Consider the following 15562-nt stretch of genomic DNA (forward strand, 5'->3'; position numbering starts at 1 on the left):
CCACCATCACCACCACCATCACCATCACCACCATCACCACCATCACCACCATCACCACCACCACCATCACCACCATCACCTTTGTTGGGAGGGAACTTCGGTCTGGGACCTCCTCCGACTAGGGCCAAATAGTTACAGCGGAAGAGCATCTCCACATGCACCACACCGCCCCCGTCACAACTCTCCTGGGGGAACTCTGAGACTCAGAGAGACAGAGACACAGACAGAGAGACACAGACAGAGACAGAGAAACACACAGAGACACAGAGTCAGAAAGACAGAGAGACACAGAGAGACAGACACACAGAGAGACAGAGACACAGAGTCAGAGAGACAGAGACACAGAGAGCCACAGACAGAGAGAGACAGAGAGTCAGAGAGACAGACAGAGGGACACAGACACAGACAGAGACACAGAGACACAGAGAGACACAGACAGAGACAGAGACACAGAGACAGAGTCAGAGAGACACAGACAGAGACACAGAGACAGAGTCAGAGAGACACAGACAGAGACACAGACAGAGACACAGAGAGAGACACAGAGAGAGAGAAACAGACACAGAGTCAGAGAGACAGACACAGACAGAGACACAGAGAGACAGAGAGACACACAGACAGAGACACAGACACAGACAGAGAGACATAGAGACAGACAGAGACACGGACAGAGAGACAGAGACACAGACAGAGACACAGACACACAGAGACACAGACAGAGACACAGAGTCAGAGAGACAGACAGAGAGGCACAGACAGACACAGACAGAGACACAGAGAGAGAGAAACACAGACACAGAGTCAGAGAGACAGACACAGACAGAGACACAGAGTCAGAGAGACAGACAGAGAGGCACAGAGAGACACAGACACAGAGACACAGAGAGAGAGAGAAACACAGACACAGAGTCAGAGAGACAGACACAGACAGAGACACAGAGAGCCAGAGAGACACAGACAGAGACACAGAGAGACACAGACAGAGACACAGACAGAGACACAGAGAGCCAGAGAGACACAGACACAGACAGAGACACAGAGAGAGAGAAACACAAACACAGAGAGACAGAGACACAGACAGAGACACAGAGAGCCAGACAGACACAGACAGAGACACAGAGAGACACACAGACAGAGACACAGACACAGAGACACAGAGTCAGAGAGACACAGACAGAGACACAGAGACACAAACAGAGAGACACAGAGTCAGAGAGACACAGACAGAGACACAGAGAGACAGACAGAGACACAGAGAGTTAGAGAGACACAGAGAGTTAGAGAGACACAGACAGAGACACAGAGTCAGAGAGACACAGACAGAGACACAGAGAGACAGACAGAGACACAGACAGAGACACAAAGTCAGAGAGACACAGACAGAGACACAGAGAGATAGAGAGAGACACAGAGTCAGAGAGACACAGCCAGAGACACAGAGAGACAGACAGAGACACAGACAGAGAGATAGAGAGACAGAGAAACACACAGAGACACAGTCAGAGAGACACAGACAGAGAGACACAGAGAGTGAGAGACACAGACACAGACAGAGAGACACAGACAGAGAGACACAGACAGAGAGACACAGACAGAGAGACACAGAGAGTCAGAGAGACAGAGAGACAGAGACACAGAGAGACACAGAGAGTCAGAGAGACACAGACAGAGAGACAGAGACACAGAGAGAAAGACAGAGAGTCAGAGAGACACAGACAGAGACAGAGAGCCACAGACAGAAAGACACAGAGAGTCAGAGAGACACAGACAGAGAGCCACAGACAGAGAGACACAGAGTCAGAGAGACACACAGACAGAGAGACAGAGTCAGAGAGCCACAGACAGAGAGACACAGAGTCAGAGAGACACAGAGTCAGAGAGACACAGACAGAGAGCCACAGACAGAGAGCCACAGACAGAGAGCCACAGACAGAGAGCCACAGCCAGAGAGACAGACAGAGACACAGACAGAGAGACAGATACACACAGAGAGACACAAAGAAACAGAGAGAGAGAGACACACACAGAGACACAGAATCCGAGAGACAGAGACACAGACAGAGACAGAGAGTCACAGACAGAGAGACAGAGACACACAGAGAGACAGAGAGAGAGAGAGACACACACAGAGACACAGAATCAGAGAAATAGATACACAGACAGAGAGAGAGAAACACAGACACAGACAGAGAGTTAGAGAGACAGACAGAGAGACAGACACACAGACAGAGAGACACAGACAGAGACACACACAGAGACTAACAGAGAGTTAGAGAGACACAGACAGAGAGACACAGAGACACAGACAGAGACAGAGAGCCACAGACAGAGACACAGAGACAGAGACACACAGATGCTGCTACTGATGATGATGCTGTTGCTGATGCTGTTGATGATGCTACTGATGATGATGCTACTGCTGATGATTCTGCTGATGATGATGCTGCTGATGATGCTGCTGATGATGATGCTACTCTGATGATGATGCTGCTACTGCTGATGATGCTACTGCTGATGATTCTGCTGATGATGCTACTGCTGATGATGATGCTGCTGCTGATGATGCTACTGCTGATGATGATGCTACTGCTGATGATGATGCTGATGATGCTGCTGCTGCTACTGCTGATGATGCTACTGCTTATGATGCTGCTACTGATGATGATACTGATGATGATGCTGCTGCTGATGATGCTGCTGATGATGCTGCTGATGATGATGCTACTGCTGATGATGCTATTGCTGATGCTACTGCTGATGATGATGCTTACTGCTGATGATGCTGCTGCTGATGATGCTGCTGCTGATGCTACTGCTGATGATGATGCTACTGATGATGATGCTACTGATGATGATGCTGCTACTGATGATGATACTGATGATGATGCTACTGATGATGATGATGCTACTGATGATGATTCTGCTACTGATGATGATACTGATGATGATGCTGATGATGATGCTACTGCTGATGATGATGCTATTGCTGATGCTACTGCTGATGATGATGCTTACTGCTGATGATGCTGCTGATGATGATGCTACTACTGATGATGCTGCTGCTGCTGATGCTGCTGATGATGATGATGCAACTGATGATGATGATGCTGCTGCTGCTGATGCTGCTGATGATGATGATGATGCAACTGATGATGATGCTATTGCTGCTGCTGCTGCTGATGATGCTGCTGCTGATGATGCTGCTGATGATGATGATGCAACTGATGATGATGATGCTGCTGCTGCTGATGCTGCTGATGATGATGATGCAACTCATGATGATGCTGCTACTGATGATGCTACTGATGATGATGCTACTGATGATGATGCTGCTACTGATGATGATACTGATGATGATGCTACTGATGATGATGATGCTACTGATGATGATTCTGCTACTGATGATGATACTGATGATGATGCTGATGATGATGCTACTGCTGATGATGCTATTGCTGATGCTACTGCTGATGATGATGCTTACTGCTGATGATGCTGCTGATGATGATGCTACTACTGATGATGCTGCTGCTGCTGATGCTGCTGATGATGATGATGCAACTGATGATGATGATGCTGCTGCTGCTGATGCTGCTGATGATGATGATGATGCAACTGATGATGATGCTATTGCTGCTGCTGCTGCTGATGATGCTGCTGCTGATGATGCTACTGATGATGCTGCTGCTGATGATGCTACTGATGATGATGCTGCTGTTGATGATGCTGATGATGATGCTGATGATGATGATCAGCACCTTGTTTCTCCTTCTCCTTGAGAGGGTCTGTGTTGTAAACGCGGAATCCATTCTCCGTTCCACAGGCAAAGCAACCTGCAAACATCATCATCAGGTGCATCATCATCAGGTGCATCATCATCATCAGAATCATCATCAGGAGCATCATCATAATCAGGAGCATCATCATCATCAGGAGCATCATCATCATCAGAATCATCATCAGGAGCATTATCATCATCAGGAGCATCATCATCAGTAGCATCATCAGCAGCATCATCATCATCAGCAGCATCAGCATCACCAGCATCATCATCAGCAGCATCATCATCATCATCAGTATCATTATCAGTAGCATCATCATTATCAGTAGCATCATCATCAGTAGCATCATCATTATCAGTAGCATCATCATAAGTAGCATCATCATCAGTAGCATCATCATCATCAGTAGCATCATCATCAGCATCAGTCGCATTAACATTATCATCAGCAGCATCATCACAAGTAGCATCAGCATCATCATCAGCATCATCAGCAGCATTATCATTATCAGCATCATTATCATCAACATCAGACACAGAGAGACCCATAGACTCACCACAGAGACCCATAGACTCACCACACACACACAGAGAGACCCATAGACTCACCACAGAGACCCATAGACTCACCACACACACACACAGAGACCCATAGACTCACCACAGAGACCCATAGACTCACCACACACACACACAGAGACCCATAGACTCACCACAGAGACCCATAGACTCACCACACACACACAGAGAGACCCATAGACTCACCACAGAGAGACCCATAGACTCAACCACTCACCACACAGAGACCCATAAACTCACCAGACACAGACTCACCACACACAGAGACTCATAGACTCACCACACACATACAGAGACCCATATACTCACCGCACACCACACAGAAACCCATAGACTCACCACACACACACACACAGAGACCCATAGACTCACCACACACAGACTCACCACACACACACACAGAGACCCATAGACTCACCACACACAGACTCACCACACACACACAGAGACTCATAGACTCACCACACACAGACTCACCACACACACACAGAGACTCATAGACTCACCACACACACACATACACAGAGACTCATAGAAACACCAGACACAGACAGCCATAGACTCACCAGACACAGACTCATCACACAGAGAGAATCATAGACTTACCACAGACATACAGGGACCCATAGACTCACCACACACACACAGAGACTCATAGACTCACCACACACACACAGAGACCCATAGACTCACCACACACACACAGAGACCCACAGACTCACCAGACACAGACACCCATAGACTCACCAGACACAGACTCACCACACACACACACACAGACTCATCACACACACAGAGACTCAGACTCACCACACACACACAGAGACCCATAGACTCACCACACACATACAGAGACCCATAGACTCACCACACACACACAGAGACTCATAGACTCACCACACACACACAGAGACCCACAGACTCACCAGACACAGACACCCATAGACTCACCAGACACAGACTCACCACACACACACAGAGACCCATAGACTCACCACACACAGAGACTCATAGACTCACCACACACACAGCGACTCATACACTCACCACACACATACAGAGACCCATAGACTCACCACGCACATACAGAGACTCATAGACTCACCACACACACACAGAGGCTCAGACTCACCACACACATACAGAGACCCATAGACTCACCACACACATACAGAGACCCATAGACTCACCACACACACAGAGACCCATAGACTCACCACACACACACACACACAGACCCATAGACTCACCACACACAGACCCATAGACTCACCACACACACACAGAGACTCATAGACTCACCACACACAGAGACTCATAGACTCACCACATAGAGACTCAGACTCACCACACACACACAGAGACTCACAGACTCACCACACACAGAGACTCATAGACTCACCACAGACACACAGAGACCCATAGACTCACCACACACACACACACAGAGACCCATAGACTCACCACACACAGACCCATAGACTCACCACACACACACACACAGAGACTCATAGACTCACCACACACAGAGACTCATAGACTCACCACACAGAGACTCATAGACTCACCACACACAGAGACTCATAGACTCACCACAGACACACAAGAGACCCATAGCGTCACCACACATAGACACCCACACACAACAACAACCCTAACAACCACAACTCCCAATAGCCCAACACTCAAATCCTACAGAAAAACCCGTTTAACAATTGTGGCCGAACCCCCACACCCCCCCCCCCCTTGCCACCTCACCCCGCCGCCCGAGGCCACCTCCAACGGGGCAGGCCGGCTAGGAAAAGCGTAAGGCATCGCGGAGGCACGGGTTGGTGACTAGGCCTCATCGGTATTATTTGTTGTTTTTGCAACCAAAACCGCGCGCTAACCGTGGTCTTGGTTGAAGCCGACGTAGAGGAGGCCGTTGGCGTTCGAGCCCGCGGAGGGAGACAGATTCATGGCCGTGGCGGCGAGGAAAGAGAGAGAGAGACACACAACAGCCTCGACCTGCAGCCAACAACAACAGGAAGCCCTGATGATGGTGGTGATGGAGGTGGTGCGCGGTGACGCGACACGTAATTTATGCAGTTGGTTGTGACGTCATCACGCACGCCATGGAGGCCCAGTAATATATTAGCGTGACGTCACGACGCCGCTGTGGGGTAGGTGGGGCTACCGGCGCGACGTCATCACGCAGGAAGAGGAATGTGAGGGAGTGACCGCAGCGGTGACGAACAACGTAATCTATTCGGTTGGTGGGACGTCATCACGTACGCCGGGAGTCCTATAGTAATCCATGGTCGTGACGTCACGACGTGGTAAGGATAAGTGGGGCTAACGACGCGACGTCATCACGCAGGACGGGGAATGAGAGGGCGTGACTTGAAGCGGTGACGAGCCACGTAATCTATTCGGTTGGTGGGACGTCATCACGTCCGATATTAATCATTGGGAGATGACGTCACGACGTCGCCAGTGTGGGTGGGGCTATCCGAGCGGCGTCATCACGCAGCGTCGGGGGGTGGGGGGAAGGCTGTGGTGGGTTGCGCGTGACCAGGTGCTATGACGTCAGACAACGTTGCACATTACGTTGACGTCATCGCGCACATTCAGGTCCCGTGCAGAAAATGATACACGGTGACGTCATAACTTGCTTCTTAACAGCACGCAGACAAAGCACCCCCAGGTAGCCTCTAGCAGGGCTGTAGGGTCAAGTGCTCTTAGCGAGCGAGTAGCAGCAGCAGTGTCTATGTACTACACACACCACACAGTGCGCTATCCACTGCACCACCACTCCCCACACACACACACACAGTGCGCTAACCACTGCACCACCACTCCCTACTCACACAGTGCGCTAACTACTGCACCACCACTCCCCACTCACTCACACACAGTGCGCTAACCACTGCACCACCGCTCCCCACACACACACAGCGCGCCAACCACTGCACCACCACTCCCCACACACAGTGCGCTAACCACTGCACCACCACTCCCCACACACACAGAGTGCGCTAACCACTGCACCACCACTCCCCACACAAACACAGTGTGCTAACCACTGCACCACCGCTCCTCACACACAGTGCGCTAACCACTGCACCACCGCTCCCCACACACAGTGCGCTAACCACTGCACCATCACTCCCCACACACACACAGTGCGCTAACCACTGCACCACCACTCCCCACACACACAGTGCGCTAACCACTGCACCACCGCTCCTCACACACAGTGCGCTAACCACTGCACCACCACTCCCCAAACACACACAGTGCGCTAACCACTGCACCACCGCTCCTCACACACAGTGCGCTAACCACTGCACCACCGATCCCCACTCACACACACTGTGTGCTAACCACTGCACCACCACTCGCCACTCACACACACACACAGTGCGCTAACCACTACACCACCGCTCCCCACACACACAGTGCGCTAACCACTGCACCACCACTCCCGACACACACACAGTGCGCTAACCACTGCACCACCACTCCCTACACACACAGTGCGCTAACCACTGCACCACCACTCCCCACACACACACAGTGCGCTAACCACTGCACCACCACTCCCCACACACACAGTGCGCTAACCACTGCACCACCACTCCCCACTCACACACACACAGTGCGCTAACCACTGCATCACCACTCCCCACTCACACACAGTGCGCTAACCACTGCACCACCACTCCCCACACACACACAGTGCGCTAACCACTGCACCACCACTCCCCACACACACACAGTGCGCTAACCACTGCACCACCACTCCCCACACTCACACACAGTGCGCTAACCACTGCACCACCGCTCCCCACGCAAACTCAATGAAAATTAAGGCAATCACCATGGCAACGCGAATTTATTAGAATTAAATAATTATTTAAAAAAAACATTCACCACATATTAAAAAATCCTTCCACACTACGTGGTTTAACCGACGCGCGTGACGTCACAAAGGCGGCGGGCGGGGCTAATTAATACTAATCAGCTGCCAGCCACGCCCCCGCATAAATTAACATAATTTACCTCATTAGCATAGCCACCGCGCGCGAGCCCCTGCTCCAGCACAGTACGCAACGTACAGTACACGTGTACTGTACATAACGTACAGTACACGTGTACTGTGTACAATGTACAGTACATCGTGTGCAGTGCACCCGCGTACAGTACATCGGTGTACAGTGCGTGCGGTGTACAGTACGTTTTGTACAGTACACAGCGCAGTACACTTTGTACAGTTCACCGTGCACAACACGCTCCGGTGTACTGTACGCGTGTGTACAGTACACCGGTGTACAGTACACCGTGTACAGTACATCGTGTACAGTACATCGTGTACAGTGCTCCCGTGTACAGTTCACATTGCACAAATGTGCAGTACACTACCACACACGGTGCACAGTACAGTACATACAGTACATACAGTACACACTTGACGCTTAAGCATTATACAGCATCGTTAAATTACCTTGCACACAATTTTAGAATGTACACAGTGACATTTTATGTACAGACACACACACAGGTACACACACACAGACACACACACAGTGTACACACAGACACAGGTACACACAGACACACAGTGTACATACACATAGGTATACACACAGTGTACACACACACACAGGTACACACACAGTGTACACACACACAGGTACACACACAGGTACACACACACAGTGTACACACAGACACACAGTGTACATACACATAGGTATACACACAGTGTACACACACACAGGTACACACACAGTGTACACACACAGGTACACACACAGGTACACACACACAGGTACACACACACAGTGTACACACAGACACAGGTACACACAGACACACAGTGTACATACACATAGGTATACACACAGTGTACACACACACACAGGTACACACACAGTGTACACACACACACAGGTACACACAGGTACACACACACAGTGTACACACAGACACAGGTACACACAGACACACAGTGTACATACACATAGGTATACACACAGTGTACACACACACAGGTACACACACAGTGTACACACAGACACAGGTACACACAGACACACAGTGTACATACACATAGGTATACACACAGTGTACACACACACAGGTACACACACAGTGTACACACACACAGGTACACACACAGGTACACACACAGTGTACACACAGACACAGGTACACACAGACACACAGTGTACATACACATAGGTATACACACAGTGTACACACACACACAGGTACACACACAGTGTACACACACACGTACACACACAGGTACACACACAGTGTACACACACAGGTACACACACAGGTACACACACAGTGTACACACACACACACAGGTACATACACAGGTACACACACAGTGTACACACACACACACAGTGTACACTCACACAGGTACACACACACACAGGTACACATACACACAGTGTGTACACATACACACAGTGTGTACACACACACAGTGTACACACACACACAGGTACACACACAGTGTACACACACACACAGTGTACACACACACACAGGTACATACACAGGTACACACACAGTGTACACACACACACACAGTGTACACTCACACAGGTACACACGCACACACAGGTACACATACACACAGTGTGTACACACACACAGTGTACACACACACACACAGGTACACACACAGTGTACACACACACAGTGTACACACACACACACAGGTACACATACACACAGTGTACACACACACACACAGGTACACACACAGTGTACACACACAGGTACACACAGTGTATATACACACACACACACAGGTACACACACAGTGTACACACACACAGTGTACACACACACACACAGGTACACACGCACACAGGTACACACAGGTACACACAGGTACACACACAGTGCACACACACACAGTGTACACACACACACAGGTACACACACACAGACACACACAGACACAGTGTACACACACAGATATATACAGGCATCATGATATTTAACATTTTAAACTTCACGATTCCATTAACGGAATTGCCTTACTAGGTATTAATGGGTCATCATTAAATAATTACCGCTAATTAATTATTAATTATTATTAATAACAACAGAGAGAGAGACAGAATCGGTGATCCGAACGCATCAACGTCAACTTACAGAACCCTGCCACGGAAGGTTACACACAGACACACACACAGACACACACAGACACACACACAGAGACACACACATAGACACACAGAGACACACCACACACACACAGACACACACACAGACACACACAGCTATGTACACACACCCAGTTAGTTTAACTCAGAAACTAATAAATTAGACAGACGGTAAAACCCATCAACTCACACACACACAGAGACACACACACACAGAGACACACACACAGAGACACACACAGACACACACCACACACAGACACACACACAGAGACACAGACACACAGACACACACACAGACACACACACACAGAGACACACACACACAGACACACACACAGAGACACACACACACAGACACACACACACACAGACACACACACAGACACACACACACACAGACACACACACACTAGACACACACACACCACACACACACAGACACACACACACACAGACACACACACAGACACACACAGACACACACACAGACACACACACACAGACACACACAGACACACACACAGACACACACACACAGACACACACACAGCTATGTACACACACACCCAGTTAGTTTAACTCAGAAACTAATAAATTAGACAGACGGTAAAACCCATCAACTCACACACACACAGACACACACACAGACACACACACACCACACACAGAGACACACACACAGACACACACACACAGCTATGTACACACACCCAGTTAGTTTAACTCAGAAACTAATAAATTAGACAGACGGTAAAACCCATCAACTCACACACACACAGACACACACACAGACACACACAGACACACACACAGACACACACACACAGACACACACACAGACACACACACACCACACACAGAGACACACACACAGACACACACACACACAGCTATGTACACACACCCAGTTAGTTTAACTCAGAAACTAATAAATTAGACAGACGGTAAAACCCATCAACTCACACACACACGGACACACACACAGACACACACACACCACACACAGAGACACACACACAGACACACACACACACAGCTATGTACACACACCCAGTTAGTTTAACTCAGAAACTAATAAATTAGACAGACGGTAAAACCCATCAACTCACACACACACAGACACACACACAGACACACACAGACACACACACTAGACACACACACACACCACACACACAGACACACCACAGACACACACACACAGACACACACACACAGACACACACACACAGCTATGTACACACACACCCAGTTAGTTTAACTCAGAAACTAATAAATTAGACAGACGGTAAAACCCATCAACTCACACACACACAGAGACACACACACACAGACACACACAGACACACACACTAGACACACACACACCACACACACAGACACACAGACACACACACAGACACACACACAGACACACACACAGCTATGTACACACACACCCAGTTAGTTTAACTCAGAAACTAATAAATTAGACAGACGGTAAAACCCATCAACTCACACACACACAGACACACACACAGACACACACAGACACACACACTAGACACACACACACCACACACACAGACACACAGACACACACACAGACACACACACACAGACACACACACAGCTATGTACACACACACCCAGTTAGTTTAACTCAGAAACTAATAAATTAGACAGACGGTAAAACCCATCAACTCACACACACACGGACAGACCCCCTTGCCAACAGCCAACAGCCACTGGCAGCTACAACCACCAACAACAGTCGTACCGCAACAACCGACGGTAACAGTCGAGCAGCTACAGCCTTACCACTACAGCCGTACCGCTACAGCCGCACCGCTACAGCCATACCACTACAGCCATACCGCTACAGCCATACCGCTACAGCCATACCGCTACAGCCATACCGCTACAGCCGTACCGCTACAGCAGTACCACTACAGCAGTACCACTACAGCAGTACCGCTACAGCAGTAGCTGTAGTTGTAGTAGTAGTCAGTAGTAGTAGCTTGTAGTGGTAGTAGTAGTTGCAGTAGTAGTAGTTTGTAGTAGTTTGTAGTTGTAGTAGTAGCAGTAGTAGTAGTTTGTAGTTGTAGCAATAGTTTGTAGTTGTAGTAGTAATAGTTTGTAGTAGTTGTTGTAGTAGTTTGTAGTTGTAGTAGTTTGTAGTAGTTGTAGTAGTTTGTAGTAGTAGTAATAGTTTGTAGTAGTAGTAATAGTTTGTAGTAGTTGTAGTAGTTTGTAGTAGTAGTAATAGTTTGTAGTAGTAGTAATAGTTTGTAGTAGTAGTAATAGTTTGTAGTAGTTGTAGTAGTTTGTAGTAGCAGTAATAGTTTGTAGTAGTAGTAATAGTTTGTAGTAGTAGTAATAGTTTGTAGTAGTAGTAAGTTTGTAGTAGTAGTAATAGTTTGTAGTAATAGTTAGTAGTAGTTAGTTGTAGTAGTTGTTGTAGTAGTTGTTTGTAGTTTGTAGTAGTAGTTGTAGTAGTAGTAATAGTTAGTAATAGTAGTAATAGTTTGTAGTAGTAGTTGTAATAGTAGTAATAGTTAGTAGTAGTTGTTGTCGTAGTAGTTGTTGTAGTAGTAGTTTGTAGTAGTAGTTTGTAGTAGTAGTAATAGTAATAGTTAGTAATAGTTCGTTGTAGTAGTTGTTGTTGTAGTAGTGGCGATGTTGTCGGAGGGGGTCTCCAGGTGACATCACGAAGTCTGCCGTCCAGGCTCCGACACGGAGCTCAGCCAGCAGTGGAGTTTACAGACGAGGAGGGGGACGTCTTCTTCCCATGCTCCTGCTCACGAGGAGGATGAGGATGATGATGAGGATGATGATGGTGATGGTTGTGATGATGATGATGATGATGACGTTGGGCACCAGCTGGTGTCTGGATAGATCGCACAGTGGACACTCTTCAGCCTAAACAACGACAACAACAACAACAACCACAGTCAGCAATCACCACCACCATGGTCAACAACAATGACGACAACAACAATCAACAACAACCACCACGATTAACAACCACCATCACCAACAACCACCATCACCAACAACCACCAGCACCAACAACAACAACCACAGTCAGCAATCACCACCACCATGGTCAACAACAATGACGACAACAACAACAATCAACAACCACCACCACAATTAACAACCACCATCACCAACAACAACCACAATAAGTCAACAACCACCACAACAACAGCAACAGTCCACTATCACCACAACAACAACAACAGTCCACTATCACCACAACAACAACAACAGTCCACTATCACCACAGCAACAGTCCACTATCACCACAGCAACAGTCCACTATCACCACAACAACAACAGTCCACTGATTGGCTGTTGACTGGGTGCTGATTGGCTACTGATTAGCTGTTGACTGGGTGCTGATTGGCTGTTGACTGGCTGTTGACTGGCTACTGATTGGCTGTTGACTGGGTGCTGATTGGCTGTTGACTGGCTGTTGACTGGCTGTTGACTGGCTACTGATTGGCTGTTGACTGGGTGCTGATTGGCTGTTGACTGGGTGCTGATTGGCTGTTGACTGGCTGTTGACTGGCTGTTAACTGGCTACTGATTGGCTGTTGACTGGCTGTTGACTGGCTGTTGACTGGGTGCTGATTGGCTGGCTGCTGATTGGCTGCCGAGAAGTCACCTGGTGGGGTCCTGGGCCAATGAGAAGGGGCCGCGGATGTTGACGACGTTTCGCCTGTTGCTGAACATCCCGTAGCTGAGTGTGACCTGGGGGGGGACACCACGTGGGGGGGGGGGGTGGGGGGTGGTGGGGGGTGAGTGGTGGGGGGGAGTGGGGGGGGAGTGGAGGTGGGGGTAAGTGAGGGAAGGTGAGTGGGTGAGTCAGTGAGTGAGTGAGTGGGTGAGTGGGTGGGTGAGTGAGTAGGTGAGTGAGTGAGTGGGTGAGTGAGTGGCTGGGTGAGTGGCTGGGTGAGTGGGTGGGTGAGTGGGTGAGTGAGTGGGTGGGTGAGTGGGTGGGTGAGTGGGTGAGTGGGTGGGTGGCTGGGTGAGTGGGTGAGTGAGTGGGTGGGTGAGTGGCTGGGTGAGTGGGTGAGTGAGTGGGTGGGTGAGTGAGTGAGTGAGTAGGTGAGTGAGTGGGTGAGTGAGTGGGTGAGTGAGTGGCTGGGTGAGTGAGTGGGTGAGTGAGTGGGTGAGTGGGTGGGTGAGTGAGTGAGTGGCTGGGTGAGTGGGTGAGTAGGTGAGTGGGTGAGTGGGTGAGTAGGTGAGTGGGTGAGTGGGTGGGTGAGTGAGTGGGTGAGTGAGTGGGTGGGTGAGTGGGTGAGTGAGTGGGTGGGTGAGTGGGTGAGTAGGTGAGTGGGTGAGTGGCTGGCTGAGTGGGTGAGTGGGTGGGTGAGTGGGTGAGTGAGTGGGTGAGTGAGTGGGTGAGTGAGTGGGTGGGTGAGTGGGTGAGTAGGTGAGTGGGTGAGTGGCTGGCTGAGTGGGTGAGTGGGTGGGTGAGTGGGTGAGTGAGTGGGTGAGTGAGTGGGTGAGTGAGTGGGTGAGTGAGTAGCTGGGTGAGTGGGTGAGTAGGTGAGTGGGTGAGTAGGTGAGTGAGTGAGTGGCTGGGTGAGTGGCTGGCTGAGTGGGTGAGCTACTCACCTGGCTGGTGAGGGACTGGGTGGGCAGCTGAGCCAGACCCTCTAGATGAGAGTGGAATAGCGCTGAGTGGGTGAGTGAGTAGGTGAGTGAGTGGCTGGGTGAGTGGGTGAGTAGGTGAGTGGGTGAGTGGGTGAGTAGGTGAGTGGGTGAGTGGGTGGGTGAGTGGGTGAGCTACTCACCTGACTGGTGAGGGACTGGGTGGGTAGCTGAGCCAGACCCTCTAGATGAGAGTGGAATAGCGCTGAGTGGGTGAGCGGAATTCCCAGAAGCCATTCGCTCACGAATCCAACCGTGCAGTCGTCTGGCAAGCGGATTCTCTCTGCAGTCGCCATGAACTCTCCACCACTACCACAACAACAACAACCACAACAACAACAATAACCACATTAACAACAACAATAACCACATTAACAAC

General features: G+C 49.4%; 1 protein-coding gene and 2 long non-coding RNA genes across 3 annotated transcripts in view; 1 reads left to right on the forward strand and 2 right to left on the reverse strand.

The window, feature by feature from the left end:
• Positions 1 to 6429, reverse strand: part of LOC116937571 (WD repeat domain phosphoinositide-interacting protein 3) — a gene marked incomplete at its 3' end in the record, with an annotated part of 16529 nt that extends 10100 nt beyond the window's left edge. Inside the window, exons 1-3 of the mRNA XM_076063880.1 lie at positions 6250 to 6429; positions 3759 to 3833; positions 80 to 196 (exon numbers count right to left, since the gene is read on the reverse strand). Of these exons, the coding sequence (XP_075919995.1) occupies positions 80 to 196; positions 3759 to 3833; positions 6250 to 6319 (262 nt within the window). The remainder of the gene's footprint in view (positions 1 to 79; positions 197 to 3758; positions 3834 to 6249) is intronic.
• Positions 6430 to 9341: 2912 nt separating this feature from the next.
• On the forward strand, positions 9342 to 9732 carry LOC142922938 (uncharacterized). The gene is made up of 3 exons (XR_012940434.1): positions 9342 to 9409; positions 9513 to 9615; positions 9678 to 9732. It is a non-coding gene; the product is annotated as an uncharacterized LOC142922938 (long non-coding RNA).
• Positions 9733 to 13389: 3657 nt separating this feature from the next.
• Positions 13390 to 15295, reverse strand: LOC142922937 (uncharacterized). The gene is made up of 3 exons (XR_012940433.1): positions 15148 to 15295; positions 14192 to 14277; positions 13390 to 13440 (listed from the first exon to the last, which is right to left on the reverse strand). It is a non-coding gene; the product is annotated as an uncharacterized LOC142922937 (long non-coding RNA).
• Positions 15296 to 15562: the final 267 nt, after the last annotated feature.

This window comes from Petromyzon marinus, unplaced genomic scaffold, assembly GCF_048934315.1.
Source record: "Petromyzon marinus isolate PM22_M1 ecotype Great Lakes invasive population unplaced genomic scaffold, UKy_Petmar_22M1.pri1.0 PM_Scaffold_228, whole genome shotgun sequence".
NCBI classification, from domain to species: Eukaryota; Metazoa; Chordata; class Hyperoartia; order Petromyzontiformes; family Petromyzontidae; genus Petromyzon; species Petromyzon marinus.